This window comes from Apaloderma vittatum, unplaced genomic scaffold, assembly GCF_000703405.1.
Source record: "Apaloderma vittatum isolate BGI_N311 unplaced genomic scaffold, ASM70340v1 scaffold9540, whole genome shotgun sequence".
Lineage (NCBI taxonomy): Eukaryota > Metazoa > Chordata > Aves > Trogoniformes > Trogonidae > Apaloderma > Apaloderma vittatum.
This window is the reverse complement of record NW_009693955.1, coordinates 1-12,001: the sequence shown is the minus strand read 5'-3', so window position 1 is coordinate 12,001 and position 12,001 is coordinate 1. Positions and strand designations below refer to the sequence as shown.

Genomic DNA, 12,001 nt, shown 5'->3' with positions numbered 1-12,001 from the left:
GTTTTCTGCTTACTCATTTTTAAATAGCTTTCTGCAAAAGAAAGAAAATAGGGATACCTTTATATACTGCAGAAGAAGTTCGTCCTTTGGTAGATTATGTTCACACAGGTAGGGTTTTATAAACTTCTCCAAAATGGATGGGACAAGCTCTGGTGCCAAAATTTTATCAAACATACGAAATACAATAGTAGTTGCATTTTCCTGGACAGTGAGTAGAACAATGGCCATGTTAGAACATCCTTTATATCTCTGATAATTGAACATCCACTGTCCATTGAAATCAGTTGAGGGATTTCAAGAACACGCATCCTTCTTTAGCTCAGATAAAAGCTTTCTTTTACAAAGCCTCTTATTGTTCAGTTGGGCTTCTAATTCCTCTGTTGCTAATGCTTGGTCCACAGTAGCCCATCTGTAATGAACTGCAAATCATGGAGTTTAAACCATACCTTCTCACAGTATCTTGTCACGTATATTTATACCCTTGGTTGAAACAAGATCTCTAACAAGCACAAGATATCAAATAGCACTAGCAACACAAGTTTAACCAGCTAGGATTCCTCTTTTGCCTGACTTCAGATCACATGCTACAAAATTTCTCTCCTTCTCAGCACAACCCATACTCAAAAGCACTTTTTGAAATGTCTGCAGCATTACCTTCTCAAAGTCACAGAGTGCCAGCCTGCAGTTGTGTTTTCTGTACAGCTTTATTAGTTGCTGCAAATCGTTTACCAGCTTCCTTAACCTGCGTACGTCTTCACAGTCACCACACCTCTGAAACATTGTTTAGAGGAGAAACATTAGAAAACTCACTACAATCTTCAAGACCATTGAACCTGGTCATAAACAGGAAGAAAGCAAATTATTCACATCTCTGGTATAAGCCAAGGGTAGCTGAATTGCAGTGCAGCAAGGAAGATTCTGGCAAGTTGTGAGGAAAATGTTCTCTCTAAAGGCGGTGATGCACTAGTAGGGCCTGCACAGGGAAGAGGGCTGAGCATTTCTTTCACTGAAAGTCTTAAGGGCAGGTAAGGAGAGCGGCTGGGAACGCTGTACCGACAGCTGACCTTTTATTTGGAGTCGGAACTCTCTTTCTCTTGTGATTTTTCTAAGAAACCTCACAAACAATTTTTGATGCCTTGCAACTATAGATGTTGAACTGTTGCCTTTCTATGGCATACCAGAAAGAAAATCAAGTATGTGTTGAAAGAGGGACTTGGAGTAAATTTTTCTTCTCGCTGTTATGCGCTTCGAACGTGGGATTGAGAAGTTTAAGACAGCAGATCTAACACAGAATGTCAGTATTTCCGATTTTTAAAATGCACAGCTGGTTAGCTTTATCTTTCTCCACTCTCCTGCTACTACTTTTATAGATGTCAGTATACCTAGGATAAATAACCTACATAATTTATTTGTGTTTGCACAAATTCCACATTTATAGCCTTACAGCTAGCTGATTTTTACTACCTGTTTTCAACAGGCCATAATGCATGGCGACTTGCAATTAATTTCCACAAATTTTGACAGAGATGAGACATGTTTCTAATTTAAGTTCATCATTAAGCTTATTTCTGTACTACTGAATATTCAAGAATATTATTTATATTTAGACTATTAATACATCTGTTAAAGGGTATTAACGTTGCACTGATTTTTTTCTTTTAATCTTTAAACGCAGTACGATTGGAACTCAGTTCCTTCAACAAAATCAACAGTGAATTAATTATCATCCACTTCAACTCTAGCACCGAGTGTATGTTCTTAAGTCTCTTAACAGCAAATCCTTTTATTTGCTACATGTCTTACCAAAGGAGTCCACTGGCCAAAAGTTGTCAGTCCCATTTCACCTTGATTTTTACTTGTGAAAAAAACCTCTGCCATTTGGAGTCCATTTTCTGGCCAATTTGCCTGTCCAAAATAATTGATATTAGCCAACTCTATTATACATATAGAACTAAAAGACACGCAGAGTTCCTGCAGTATGATTTACCTTATCGGTTAATTCAAGGTTTCGAGCAGCTTGTTCCAGCCATTTTGCTAGTATTTTCTGAAAAAATAAATCAATTATAAGTAGAGTTACACTGCCAGAACAAAATTTGTGATTTATTTTAAAAGAATTAATTTAAAATATAACTATAGGGAAAAGAATCCCTTTAAGAGACAGAGGAAGAAGGTTCTGACATTCAAAAATAAATGTCTGTAGGTCTGACAATAAAATTGTCTTAGCCTGAGAATTTTTGCAATTATTAAGGCAGTCTTACCTGTCCCTTTGGCACAACTCTTCTTAAGAAAGGAATCACAACATTTTTAAGCCACAAACACAGTTCCTTCAAAGGAACAGTGGAATGGATGGCATTGAGCAAGTGCTCCAGCATTTTCTCATCAAAACCGCTTTCAAAATCTGCCTAAAATATCGAAACAGAACAATTACACATATATCAAGTGTGGGTTTATCTAATACTTTATAAAGGTGTTTCACTGATAGGAAGAAACAATAGATTTCACAAATACAAAAAGAACATCTCAGTAAACATAGGCAGGAATTAAAAACAAAAATATATCCAGTTCAGAAAAACCAGCTTGGTCTTCTTAAAGGCCTAATTGAAAAAATTTCTTCACAAATTGTGGTGCTAAGATCATATTCTATTACTTATTAAGAAAACAACAGACATGGACCTGAAAGTCCTGCACTACAAAATCTAATAGCTCATGGCCGCTATTACAAATGTGTCGTTCAGGGTGAGGAGTGTATGCAATTAGTTTTAAGAATTTTAAGGTAACCCACATAAGTCCGCTGAAAAATTCTGAGAGCTGTGCTTGCAAGAAAGTGAAAGGAAGATTATAACTGCCACAGAATAAATCACAAATTTGTCATCCTTCAGACCTAGAAATACGCATTCTGACATCAGAAATACCAGTTCATTCCTAAAGCGAAAAGAAGTTCAGCCTTCGACAGAGCTAGGTGAGCCAGTAGTCATTGTGAGACTAGATGAGATTCTGCCGTAGACCTTTGCTTCTTTGAGAAGCTGTTTTGCAACCGCATGGGTCTGATTTTGTTAAATAACGCTGGAAAATGTAAGAGACTTAACATCCTCTCTAAATGCCAAAGAGGTGTCTGTGCCCCTCTCACCTGATGCCTAAGCCAGAGGTACTGTGCACAAGAGAAATTTCCTTCTTCTAGCTGGAAAAGGATATTCTTGAAAATGTCTTCAGTATTCAAGAACTCTGTCCAAGCAATACCACTAGAAATGAGAGGAGGAAAAGAAACGCTGTTAATGTTAAATATAAGTATTAAAGGACTTGGGGAGAGAGGACCTCAAACCTTTTCTAGCTAGTACTCTATGCTGTAAGAGTCAACAGTAACGTTAGGTCGTGTGTGCGTAAAACCACACCCCCTGCTATATAAGTTAATATCTGTACAAGGTAGTGGATGTGCTACAGAAAACATTTTCAACCTATAGGAAGACTCATCCTCTCTGCATTCTCCCTTCTTATAGCAGAGATTGGGAAACTTCAGGAAGAGAAGGAGGGGATTAAAATTTAATGAACTCAAAAGTAAAAAAAAATAATCTTAATTTCAACAGGACATACTTAACCATTACTATTAAATTTACTTCAAATCTTAACAAATAAACAGAAACAAACCTGAATTTCTCCAGCCCAAAAGCTCCATAGAAAGTTGTAAGCCTTGCCTGAGCTCTCAGTACCTGAATGCAGACGAGAGATTTAAGGTGAATATCTGGCTTACCAAATAGCGAGATTACGTGGTTAGAATAACCATCACAAAAAAGAAAAATGGAGGAAAATAAAGACTTTTCAAGTATTTCAGTTAATTATATATGCAAGGGTTTTTTTAACAATGCATTTATCAAAAAAAAAATTGTGAAAACACCTTGCACTGATTCTCCTTGGAGGAGGATGACGCCTCTCTGGTATGCAACAGAATTAAACAAGAAATAAAATAAATACCAAAAAGCACTTAAGAAAGCTTCTTCCTTCAATGTTTGAGCATCTGAAGATGAATCTTTCTATGACTGAAGGAATAATTTCTGAAACTTGTCATTACGGTGGGTCCTCTTTCATATGATAAAATATGATCTTGTTTAGACTTTTAAAAAGTTCCGACAGCACTATGGTTTTAAAAACTCTACATCGTATTTGTAAATCATATCATACTGTGGGGCCAGTAAGTTTGTCCTCACCTCAGTTATGGATACTGGAGATCCATCCAACGATGGAGCGATGGTTCTGTCATCTTTCTTCAAGATCTGTAACAAATACATGAAATGGTTTGGCTGACAACTTGGTAGATGCAGACTATGCCAGACAGTACTACAGATTTAGTACAAAAACTTAGCACCTCTGCAAACCAAGTCTTTATTTTACAGTGTTAAACTCTGATTGGATTTCTACATGTACACAGGATCAGACAGATAAGATGTATCTCTAATTCTGTGTGATAAGACAGGAAAGACTAAAATAATACAAACAAAAAAGGTGACATGTTTTGAGCTTTTAGTCCTGGTATTATTTAAGAAGTAGTTAAAAAGACTACTATGCAAACCTAAACTTGCTTTCTGATGTGAAAATAGAACTGTGAGCTTTTTTTTTGCCCTTAAGCAATAGCAGCAGTGAGGTTGGAACAAGCCTTGCCACTTCTTTGTGTTTGGTAAGGTATCATTTATAATGCTTTTACTTTTTGAAGGACTGCAGCTGGTTTGATGATATTCCCCCTCTCAGGCTGTACAGAAGGATGTAATAGGAATGGATGAGTATAAGCAATTTAAACAAATAAAACCCCCTTACTCTGACTTTAGCATAGTTCAGCATTTCTTGAGTGGTTTCATAGAGTGGCCATGGAGCATTTATGCAATAATCCACCACGAATTGGTTGTCCTGTTTGCATAACGAAAAAACTGAAATTAATTCCAAGCTCCTTCATAATTTGAATTACTTATTAGAGAACAAGGGTAGAAACAACATGCCTGAATTTTTTGCAGGTTTTCTTTGGCTTCGTTCACAAGATCTAGCCAGACTGCATGACCATAACTCCCAACAGAAGCTGAAGCTAATTTCTCTAAAATAGTGTTTGCTTTCACTTTGTATACAAGCTGTTTAGAAAAGAGAAACACAGATTTCAGTTTTATACGATTAAATCTTAAGCAGACAGTCTTCAGGTGAAAACTCTACGCTTCTGTTTACAATGTTTTTTGAGATAGTGTGTCCAGATACATTGAATGATTTCATTACAGAAATGGATTACAGATTAGTCCCTAACTAATTCTTCCTTCTTCTGATCCAGCAGCACGTATTTTGATCATATGATGTACTTCTGCACCACTTCTCATTGCAAGGTTTGTTACTTACTGTAGATAAAACCTAGTTCACCATGTAGTTGTCAGTAAGATAACATTCCACTATATCTGTAATATTTTTAATACTTTCTGTTGGACTACAGGGCAAAAAGCTTACTCATAAGTTCAGTTATACTACTTAATCTCCAAATGTATTTATCAAGAATGGACAACTTACCTCAACATCTAGTCCAAACTGCATGGCAAAATTCTCTGCTTCGGTGAATTTGTGTTTGTGAAGTAAGCGACTTAGTCTAGAGGTGAAATAAAGTATCCTCCTTCAATGTAAGTGCCAAACCACAAATGAAAATAAATAAAATAAAATAATGTTTTGTGGAAACTAGTACCTATTTTCCGGCAAAGCTTCAGTTAAACTTCTCATCACGACAATAGAAACTGGGCCTTCAGAAGGTCTGAGGATGAGAAGGAATTATGTGGGTTTATCAACTGTGAAACAACTGTACATAGAAGTCATTTACCATTTTATATACTAATGTTTTAGTAAGAAACAAAACATTGTCTTACATCTGCTGTTTTTCATTAATTCCTTCCAAGAAGTATATTGTATCCTGTAGCATGCAATAACAGAAATCATTAGGTGGTAAGGGAAGTCACTTGTAAGAAAGCACAACTGTAAGGCATTAAGTGTTTCTTAGACACAAACCGCTGCTTTTCTCTCCATTTGTTGGTGATTTTTTTAAATGCTTATCAAGACCTCATTTAATCTTTCTTTGTGTAGTTCCTGTACAGTTTCTAGCACAAATTGTTTCTGATCTAATAAGAATAGCACAGCACCCTCTAATAATTACATGCATTAAGGCAAGTATATTTCTTCAAAGAACAAGAACAAAAAAAATTCTTCTAAACGTACTGTGCCAATCCCGCTTTGAACAAGTGAAGAAACAACAGATACTTCCAAAGAATAAAGCAGTTGCATGGTGGGCAACGCAAAAACCATTAGACTTCTCATCTATAAAAAAAAAAAGGGGAAAACAAGCAAGTCACAATTTATTCATTTTTCCTCATACACCGGTGACAGAGTGATGTTTGCAGAATGATTTCTGGATTCTTGTGGAGTTAGACGGAAGACATTATTTTTAGAAGTTTTTATGAAAGAGCAGATCTCTGCAGTTTGAGAAAGTTTAACGAAGTTTTAGGTGTTGCCTCTCTATATAGGCCTATTATGTGTAATTAGACAGGTTTCATTTAATTAAAAAAAACTCTATAACATTCATCCTGGCATTCTATTTCAGTTAACTCCACTGACTGTACATGGAGTAGATATTGCTCTAAAGAAATCTGTGAAGGTATATAAGCCAACAGGAAATTTTGTTGCTCTCCCCTACCTGCCTACAGCTAAAAAACCCAAACAAACCAACACCAAACAATCCAGAAAAAACCCAAACAGCAGGGCAGCTTGCCCCAGTCAGCACTATTGTCCCTCACTTGCTGTACCCTAATATTTAGATGGTATCATTTCAGTTTTGACTTTGAGCTCCTGAGAATTCTGTGTGCTTCACGTATTTAGCCATCTCCTTTTATTTCCCTTCGCCCTCTCTTTTTTCTGTCCATAACTGCATAACAACTGAGGAATAGAACACAGAAAGAGATTATACCTGTCTGTTATCTGGTATTGTCATAACTATCAGCTTAACATTGGCCGGTCCTTGCCTGCAGAACAAGAGAAAAAAGAAAGCAAAATAGACTGTGTAAACCTTATGCAGAGAATGTGAAATATTCTTGGTCCCGAGTTTCAGAAAATTTAGTTTTCCGTGGAAACTGGTATATTTTAAAAACCTATAGCGTGCTCAAAAATAACAGTGTTTTAGCATGTAACATTTAGCATGTTGCCTTTAATTTCTGACATTCTTAAGCTTTTCAGATAGATCTAATTCTTAATTTAACTGGCACCGAGCGATGGAATGAGCCAAGAGTCTAGTCTTCTAATCTTAATTGCCATTAACGTCTTTTGAGTTTTAACCAATACACACATCTCCAGACTTTGGCTTTTCCATCTGCAGAACGAAGATTTATCTATTCAAAATGCAGACGAGGGTTTTTATAACAGCAGACTTGTAAGCCATACTACACACCTTATTTTTGACAAGGATTTCCTAAGTGGTGCAGGTTACATGCAAGATTCCTTAGTGGAAACAACAGATAAGGCAAGAAAAAGCAGAAGGCAACAAAGTTTTCTTTTCTGCAACACAGAGGTAAGGATACCTACAATCCAATTACTTTATCCTACTGACTAGAAAGATTTCAATGACGAATTCTAAAAATTCACTGCCACAGAAAATCAAGTGCTTGTGGCACGTTGCCTGCAAAGACATACAACTTTTCAGAATTGGGGCTATAACGTTTTACTTACCACGTGACTTGAGAAGAATCTGACTCTGTACTTAGAAGAAATTCTTCAATATGTATTAAAGGCCAATCCCAAATTAGAGTAAGAGAATAAATATCCCACATGCTTAAAATATTCTAGATTAAAAAAAAATCATAAAATTAGAAATTATTTCAGATTTTCTTCACAGAAGATGAAATTTTGGTCTTTTTCCAGCAGAATATTAACACAATTCATAGCTTAAATAATGACTAGGAGTGGAATAAAAATGTCACAATCAAGTCAAGATCCTCTGCAAATAAAAGCATCTTTATTTTATAGAAGCATATTTTAAAGCTATTAGTTAAAAAAAATAAGCTGGCTCAAGAACATTTTGAAACAAAAATTAAACCAAATCACTATGCATACCTCTGTATCTATAACAAACAGCAGATTGTCGAGCACTTGAAGTTTCACTGCATCTAAAAAAATATCCATAAATTGGTTATTTTTCTCGAGCAATGTATTTGAAGCAAAAACATTAAAATACATAACAACCAAGCATTGGAAACTACAAATGTCTTAGCATTTTCTGCAATTAAACACGAATTCTGCACTTGTCTATAAAAAGAAGAAAAAACCCCACAGCTCTTCTTTACCGTTGATGAGGCTTGAATCAGCAAAACTTTGAACAGACACCAGGTTTTTGGCAGGGTCTACTTCCCACTTGGAGAGCACATAATCGCCTTTACCCTATTAGTAAAAGCACAGGAAAATGGGGTTATACATTTGAAAAATGGCTACTGGCAGGTGTGCTTCTACAATTCATCCTTAACTTGGAAAGCTGCAAAGCCAGCTTAAGCTTTATTCCTGATGAATGTTGATGTTCAGAAGAATATACTTATTTTTTCACCTGTAATTTAGCCTCCTTGCAAGACTGGCCTTCACTGCAGTAATTTTTAGTCAGCATCCCCAAACATTCTTGGCTCTTCTAAAAACATGCCATGTTTCAAAACATCCACTTTCCATTCTCAGAGCACAAAACCCATCTGAAACACTGAATCTACTGAGAAAAATGGCCTTGAATTCATCAGGATTCAGTCAGCAAACTCAGAAAACTTGTTTCTAGACCAAAGCAGTATTTCAAAACATCAGCATTTTTATTTTTTTATTAATTCCTGTGCCTAATTCATCCTTAAGACCCTTGTTCAATTGGGAACTTAATTGTTACTTTTGCAAGGTTTTGTGGCACATGAATGTGACCAGAAGGCCCTTGCCAGCTTTGGTTTTGTCTCGGAGCTCAAGGATGAGACTATAAATAGCCCAGCTGAGCAGGCTAGGAGCTGCTGTAATTTATTGAGGTCATGACATCAGGGTAAAGATATTTCCCCCCCATCCATCACAACAGATCAAGTTCTGAAATGACAGCAGTTATTTCCCTACGAGAAAAACGACAGACAGGCCGCCCAGCTGACACCCTTTACATTTACAGTGAAGGAATCGAAAGGCAAAGAGTCTCTGTGCAAAAAATAAAACCTTCTTCATCAAGCAGCTGTAGGTAAAATTTGTTGCAGATCAAATACCACCATCACTGATCACACAGCAAGTGTCACAAACGCCTTCTTAGTGCTTACCCCAATTATCAAATGGATTTTGTTCACCGAGTTCATTATCACAAAATTCTGACAGCCGAGGCCGTGATACTCTTCTGTGGAAATGAAAGCTGTCTTTATCTGTCCTTGTAACTTGTGGGGTGGAAGATGAGGGGAAAGCAAACAAAAGGGGAAGAAAAGTTATTTATTCAAGCAGTAGATAAAACCTTGAACAGCTCGCTTGCGCAGAAAAAGTAATCATCACAACTATGAGCTGTAAAAATAAACAGGTGAGTAGTCAGTGAAATGCACAGAGCAAAGTTTTGTTACAAACTCTGCACTTAACACGTTACAACTTAACAGGTAGCTCTTACTTTCTTTGCCGTATTCATATCCATCTTGTCAATTGCTACATTTAAAAAAAAAGGAAAAAAAAATCAGTGTTAAGTAAATTTTCAAAATTGAAAAAAAGCCACTAAATATCATGTAGTTTAATCCTAACTTAACTATGCTGAAAAAAACAGTTTAGATCCTGTCAAAGAACCTGGCACTGAGTTACAGAAAATCACTAACTATAAATATAGAGCTTATACAGTTAAGACTGATTATAGCTTAGAATTCTGCTCCCACAGCATTCAGTTCTCTCTAAAGCTGTGACCCGGAGAAACATAAGCAAAAGAAATTACTGGAGGCATACAGAAATATTTTTTTTTGTTACAGAACTAGTTATGTATCAGTTTGCCTTTAAAAACAAAGTAAGATTATATGGAAAATCTCAATATCTTATTCTCATTAGAAAGATGCATGGAAAAGCTTTTTTCATGCAGTTTTTCTTGTTAAAATGGAAATCCCAAGTGGTTTATAGATCATCCTACCTTCCTGCGTTTTGGCAAGTGGGAGACACATGATGCAAAAGAATCCTCTGCTTGTTAGAACAAACATGTGATGAACACCTAGAAAAATCCAAACCAAATATTTCAAACTTAAGCATTCAAGAGTAAGTAAAGAGACTACTCGCTTATAAAACAAAATTGGGAGCTTATAGATGACCAGAAACTATTAAAATCTGAATTCTGACAGAAGTAATAGAGAGAAGGAATCCTTCCTTTTTGAGCATTTTCCTATGTCTAGCATAGTCTCAGAAGAACAAGGTATTCAATTCTGAATGTTTCTTGATATTAAAGGCGGGAAAAAAAAAATCACACAAATTGAGGCAAGGAGGAAAAGAAAAACCAAATCTTTACCTGCATCTGCATTATCTTTTTCAATAAAAAGATTTAAGTAAGTCTTTTCACTTGAAGATTTTTCAGCCAAAATCTAAAATAGAATCAATGTAAAGATTATTAGGCTATTATTCTGCATTTTATTTAATTAAAAACAACGAAAACACAAGCAGTGGAAATACTGGTCATCAATTCAAACTTCAAACTTTTTTCTTCCATCAAGAACTGGTTGTTGTTTATATATGCAATTCCCAAATATACTTTGCTTATTCATTACTTAGGGAACAGAAGCGTCACTTTAGTCTGTTTGTTTGAACTAGAAGATGTGTTCGAAACACAAGAACGTTTATGTTTTGATACTTGGAAGAAAAGAAAAAAAACTTTAAGAAATTCTGAGAACAAAAGTTTTTCAGCAAAATTAGAAGAATTACGGTACCTTGGTTAGTAACTTTTGTTTGGATGGTATGTGAATAAGATGGAAATTGCCACTTCTCTCACCGACCACAAGAAATTGATTTTCTTGGCACACACCAACGACATCCACATTAGTATCTGAAAAGTTCCATCACAAAATGTCAAATTTTAAGGTTGAGGTTTTATGCATAGGCATTAATATGTGAAACGCAGGAATTGGACAACACAGTGTCCCAGATGTCTTCAAAATTATTTCTTTTGATTAAAGAAAGTACAGGAAAGGGAATACAGGAAGTGGGTTTTGGCATCTATTATTCCCCTTTTAGGTATTTATTATAATATATCCTTTTGCTAGTTTGATATGTAAGATACTTCCTAAAGTTACCTATACATACCTAACACATATATTTTAAAAGTTCCAGTGGATTTCCAAAGGAATGAGCTTACCAAACTGAACATGCATCAGAAGAGACTGCCCAGTGCTGTCAAGAAGTGCCACCGATCTGTCAACAACAATAATGCTGCCATCCTTGGAGCTGCACGAGTACAACTGCGGATTAACGGAGACCTAAGAAGAGAGAGGTTTTTGTGTATAATAACTGTGACAAAGAAGTGTTGGTAATTTTAAAGAAAAAGAACGTGGCTTTGACGAATTCTACCTTTTCTGAAGCTGTGATTTGAAGTAACGTGCACACTTGGTACAGCGCAGTTCCACATTCGTGTCCCAAACCCAGAGGGAGCTGCTCGCTCCCTGTGTCGTCACTGGTGAGCAGCTCGATATCGTTCCACATGTTCACCTACAACAAAAATGCCAGGAACAGGCTGTAAAGCAGAGAGCTTTAAAAAAGTCGTATAATTCGCTCGCAAGTTACTGATTTTATTATTTTATCGTGACTAGAGGAAGGGTAGCGCGATAAAGCCTCCTGAAGGCAACTTGAGTGGCGAGAGTGGCTCCCAGCTGATGTCCCCAGAGGGCCCGGCTGAGGGCAGCTCGGTCAGGGCAGATCCCGCGCCCGAGGTGAAGGGAAGGGCAGCCCAGCTCCAGAGAGCCCTCAGTGCCCACAGGTACCGCCAGGGGACCGCCACACAGCCTCC

General features: G+C 36.6%; 1 protein-coding gene across 1 annotated transcript in view; it reads right to left on the bottom strand.

The window, feature by feature from the left end:
* The window catches only part of KNTC1 (kinetochore associated 1), a 32,831-nt gene extending 21,134 nt beyond the window's left edge, over positions 1 to 11,697 (bottom strand). Inside the window, exons 1-25 of the mRNA XM_009865621.1 lie at positions 11,566 to 11,697; positions 11,354 to 11,474; positions 10,929 to 11,044; positions 10,514 to 10,586; positions 10,145 to 10,222; positions 9,644 to 9,678; positions 9,312 to 9,422; positions 8,337 to 8,430; positions 8,107 to 8,159; positions 7,723 to 7,835; positions 6,968 to 7,022; positions 6,223 to 6,321; positions 5,877 to 5,920; positions 5,699 to 5,764; positions 5,530 to 5,605; positions 4,983 to 5,108; positions 4,804 to 4,893; positions 4,200 to 4,265; positions 3,643 to 3,704; positions 3,128 to 3,239; positions 2,259 to 2,402; positions 1,988 to 2,044; positions 1,804 to 1,905; positions 655 to 771; positions 58 to 201 (exon numbers count right to left, since the gene is read on the bottom strand). Of these exons, the coding sequence (XP_009863923.1) occupies positions 58 to 201; positions 655 to 771; positions 1,804 to 1,905; positions 1,988 to 2,044; positions 2,259 to 2,402; positions 3,128 to 3,239; positions 3,643 to 3,704; positions 4,200 to 4,265; positions 4,804 to 4,893; positions 4,983 to 5,108; positions 5,530 to 5,605; positions 5,699 to 5,764; positions 5,877 to 5,920; positions 6,223 to 6,321; positions 6,968 to 7,022; positions 7,723 to 7,835; positions 8,107 to 8,159; positions 8,337 to 8,430; positions 9,312 to 9,422; positions 9,644 to 9,678; positions 10,145 to 10,222; positions 10,514 to 10,586; positions 10,929 to 11,044; positions 11,354 to 11,474; positions 11,566 to 11,697 (2,286 nt within the window). The remainder of the gene's footprint in view (positions 1 to 57; positions 202 to 654; positions 772 to 1,803; positions 1,906 to 1,987; positions 2,045 to 2,258; positions 2,403 to 3,127; positions 3,240 to 3,642; positions 3,705 to 4,199; positions 4,266 to 4,803; positions 4,894 to 4,982; positions 5,109 to 5,529; positions 5,606 to 5,698; positions 5,765 to 5,876; positions 5,921 to 6,222; positions 6,322 to 6,967; positions 7,023 to 7,722; positions 7,836 to 8,106; positions 8,160 to 8,336; positions 8,431 to 9,311; positions 9,423 to 9,643; positions 9,679 to 10,144; positions 10,223 to 10,513; positions 10,587 to 10,928; positions 11,045 to 11,353; positions 11,475 to 11,565) is intronic.
* Positions 11,698 to 12,001: the final 304 nt, after the last annotated feature.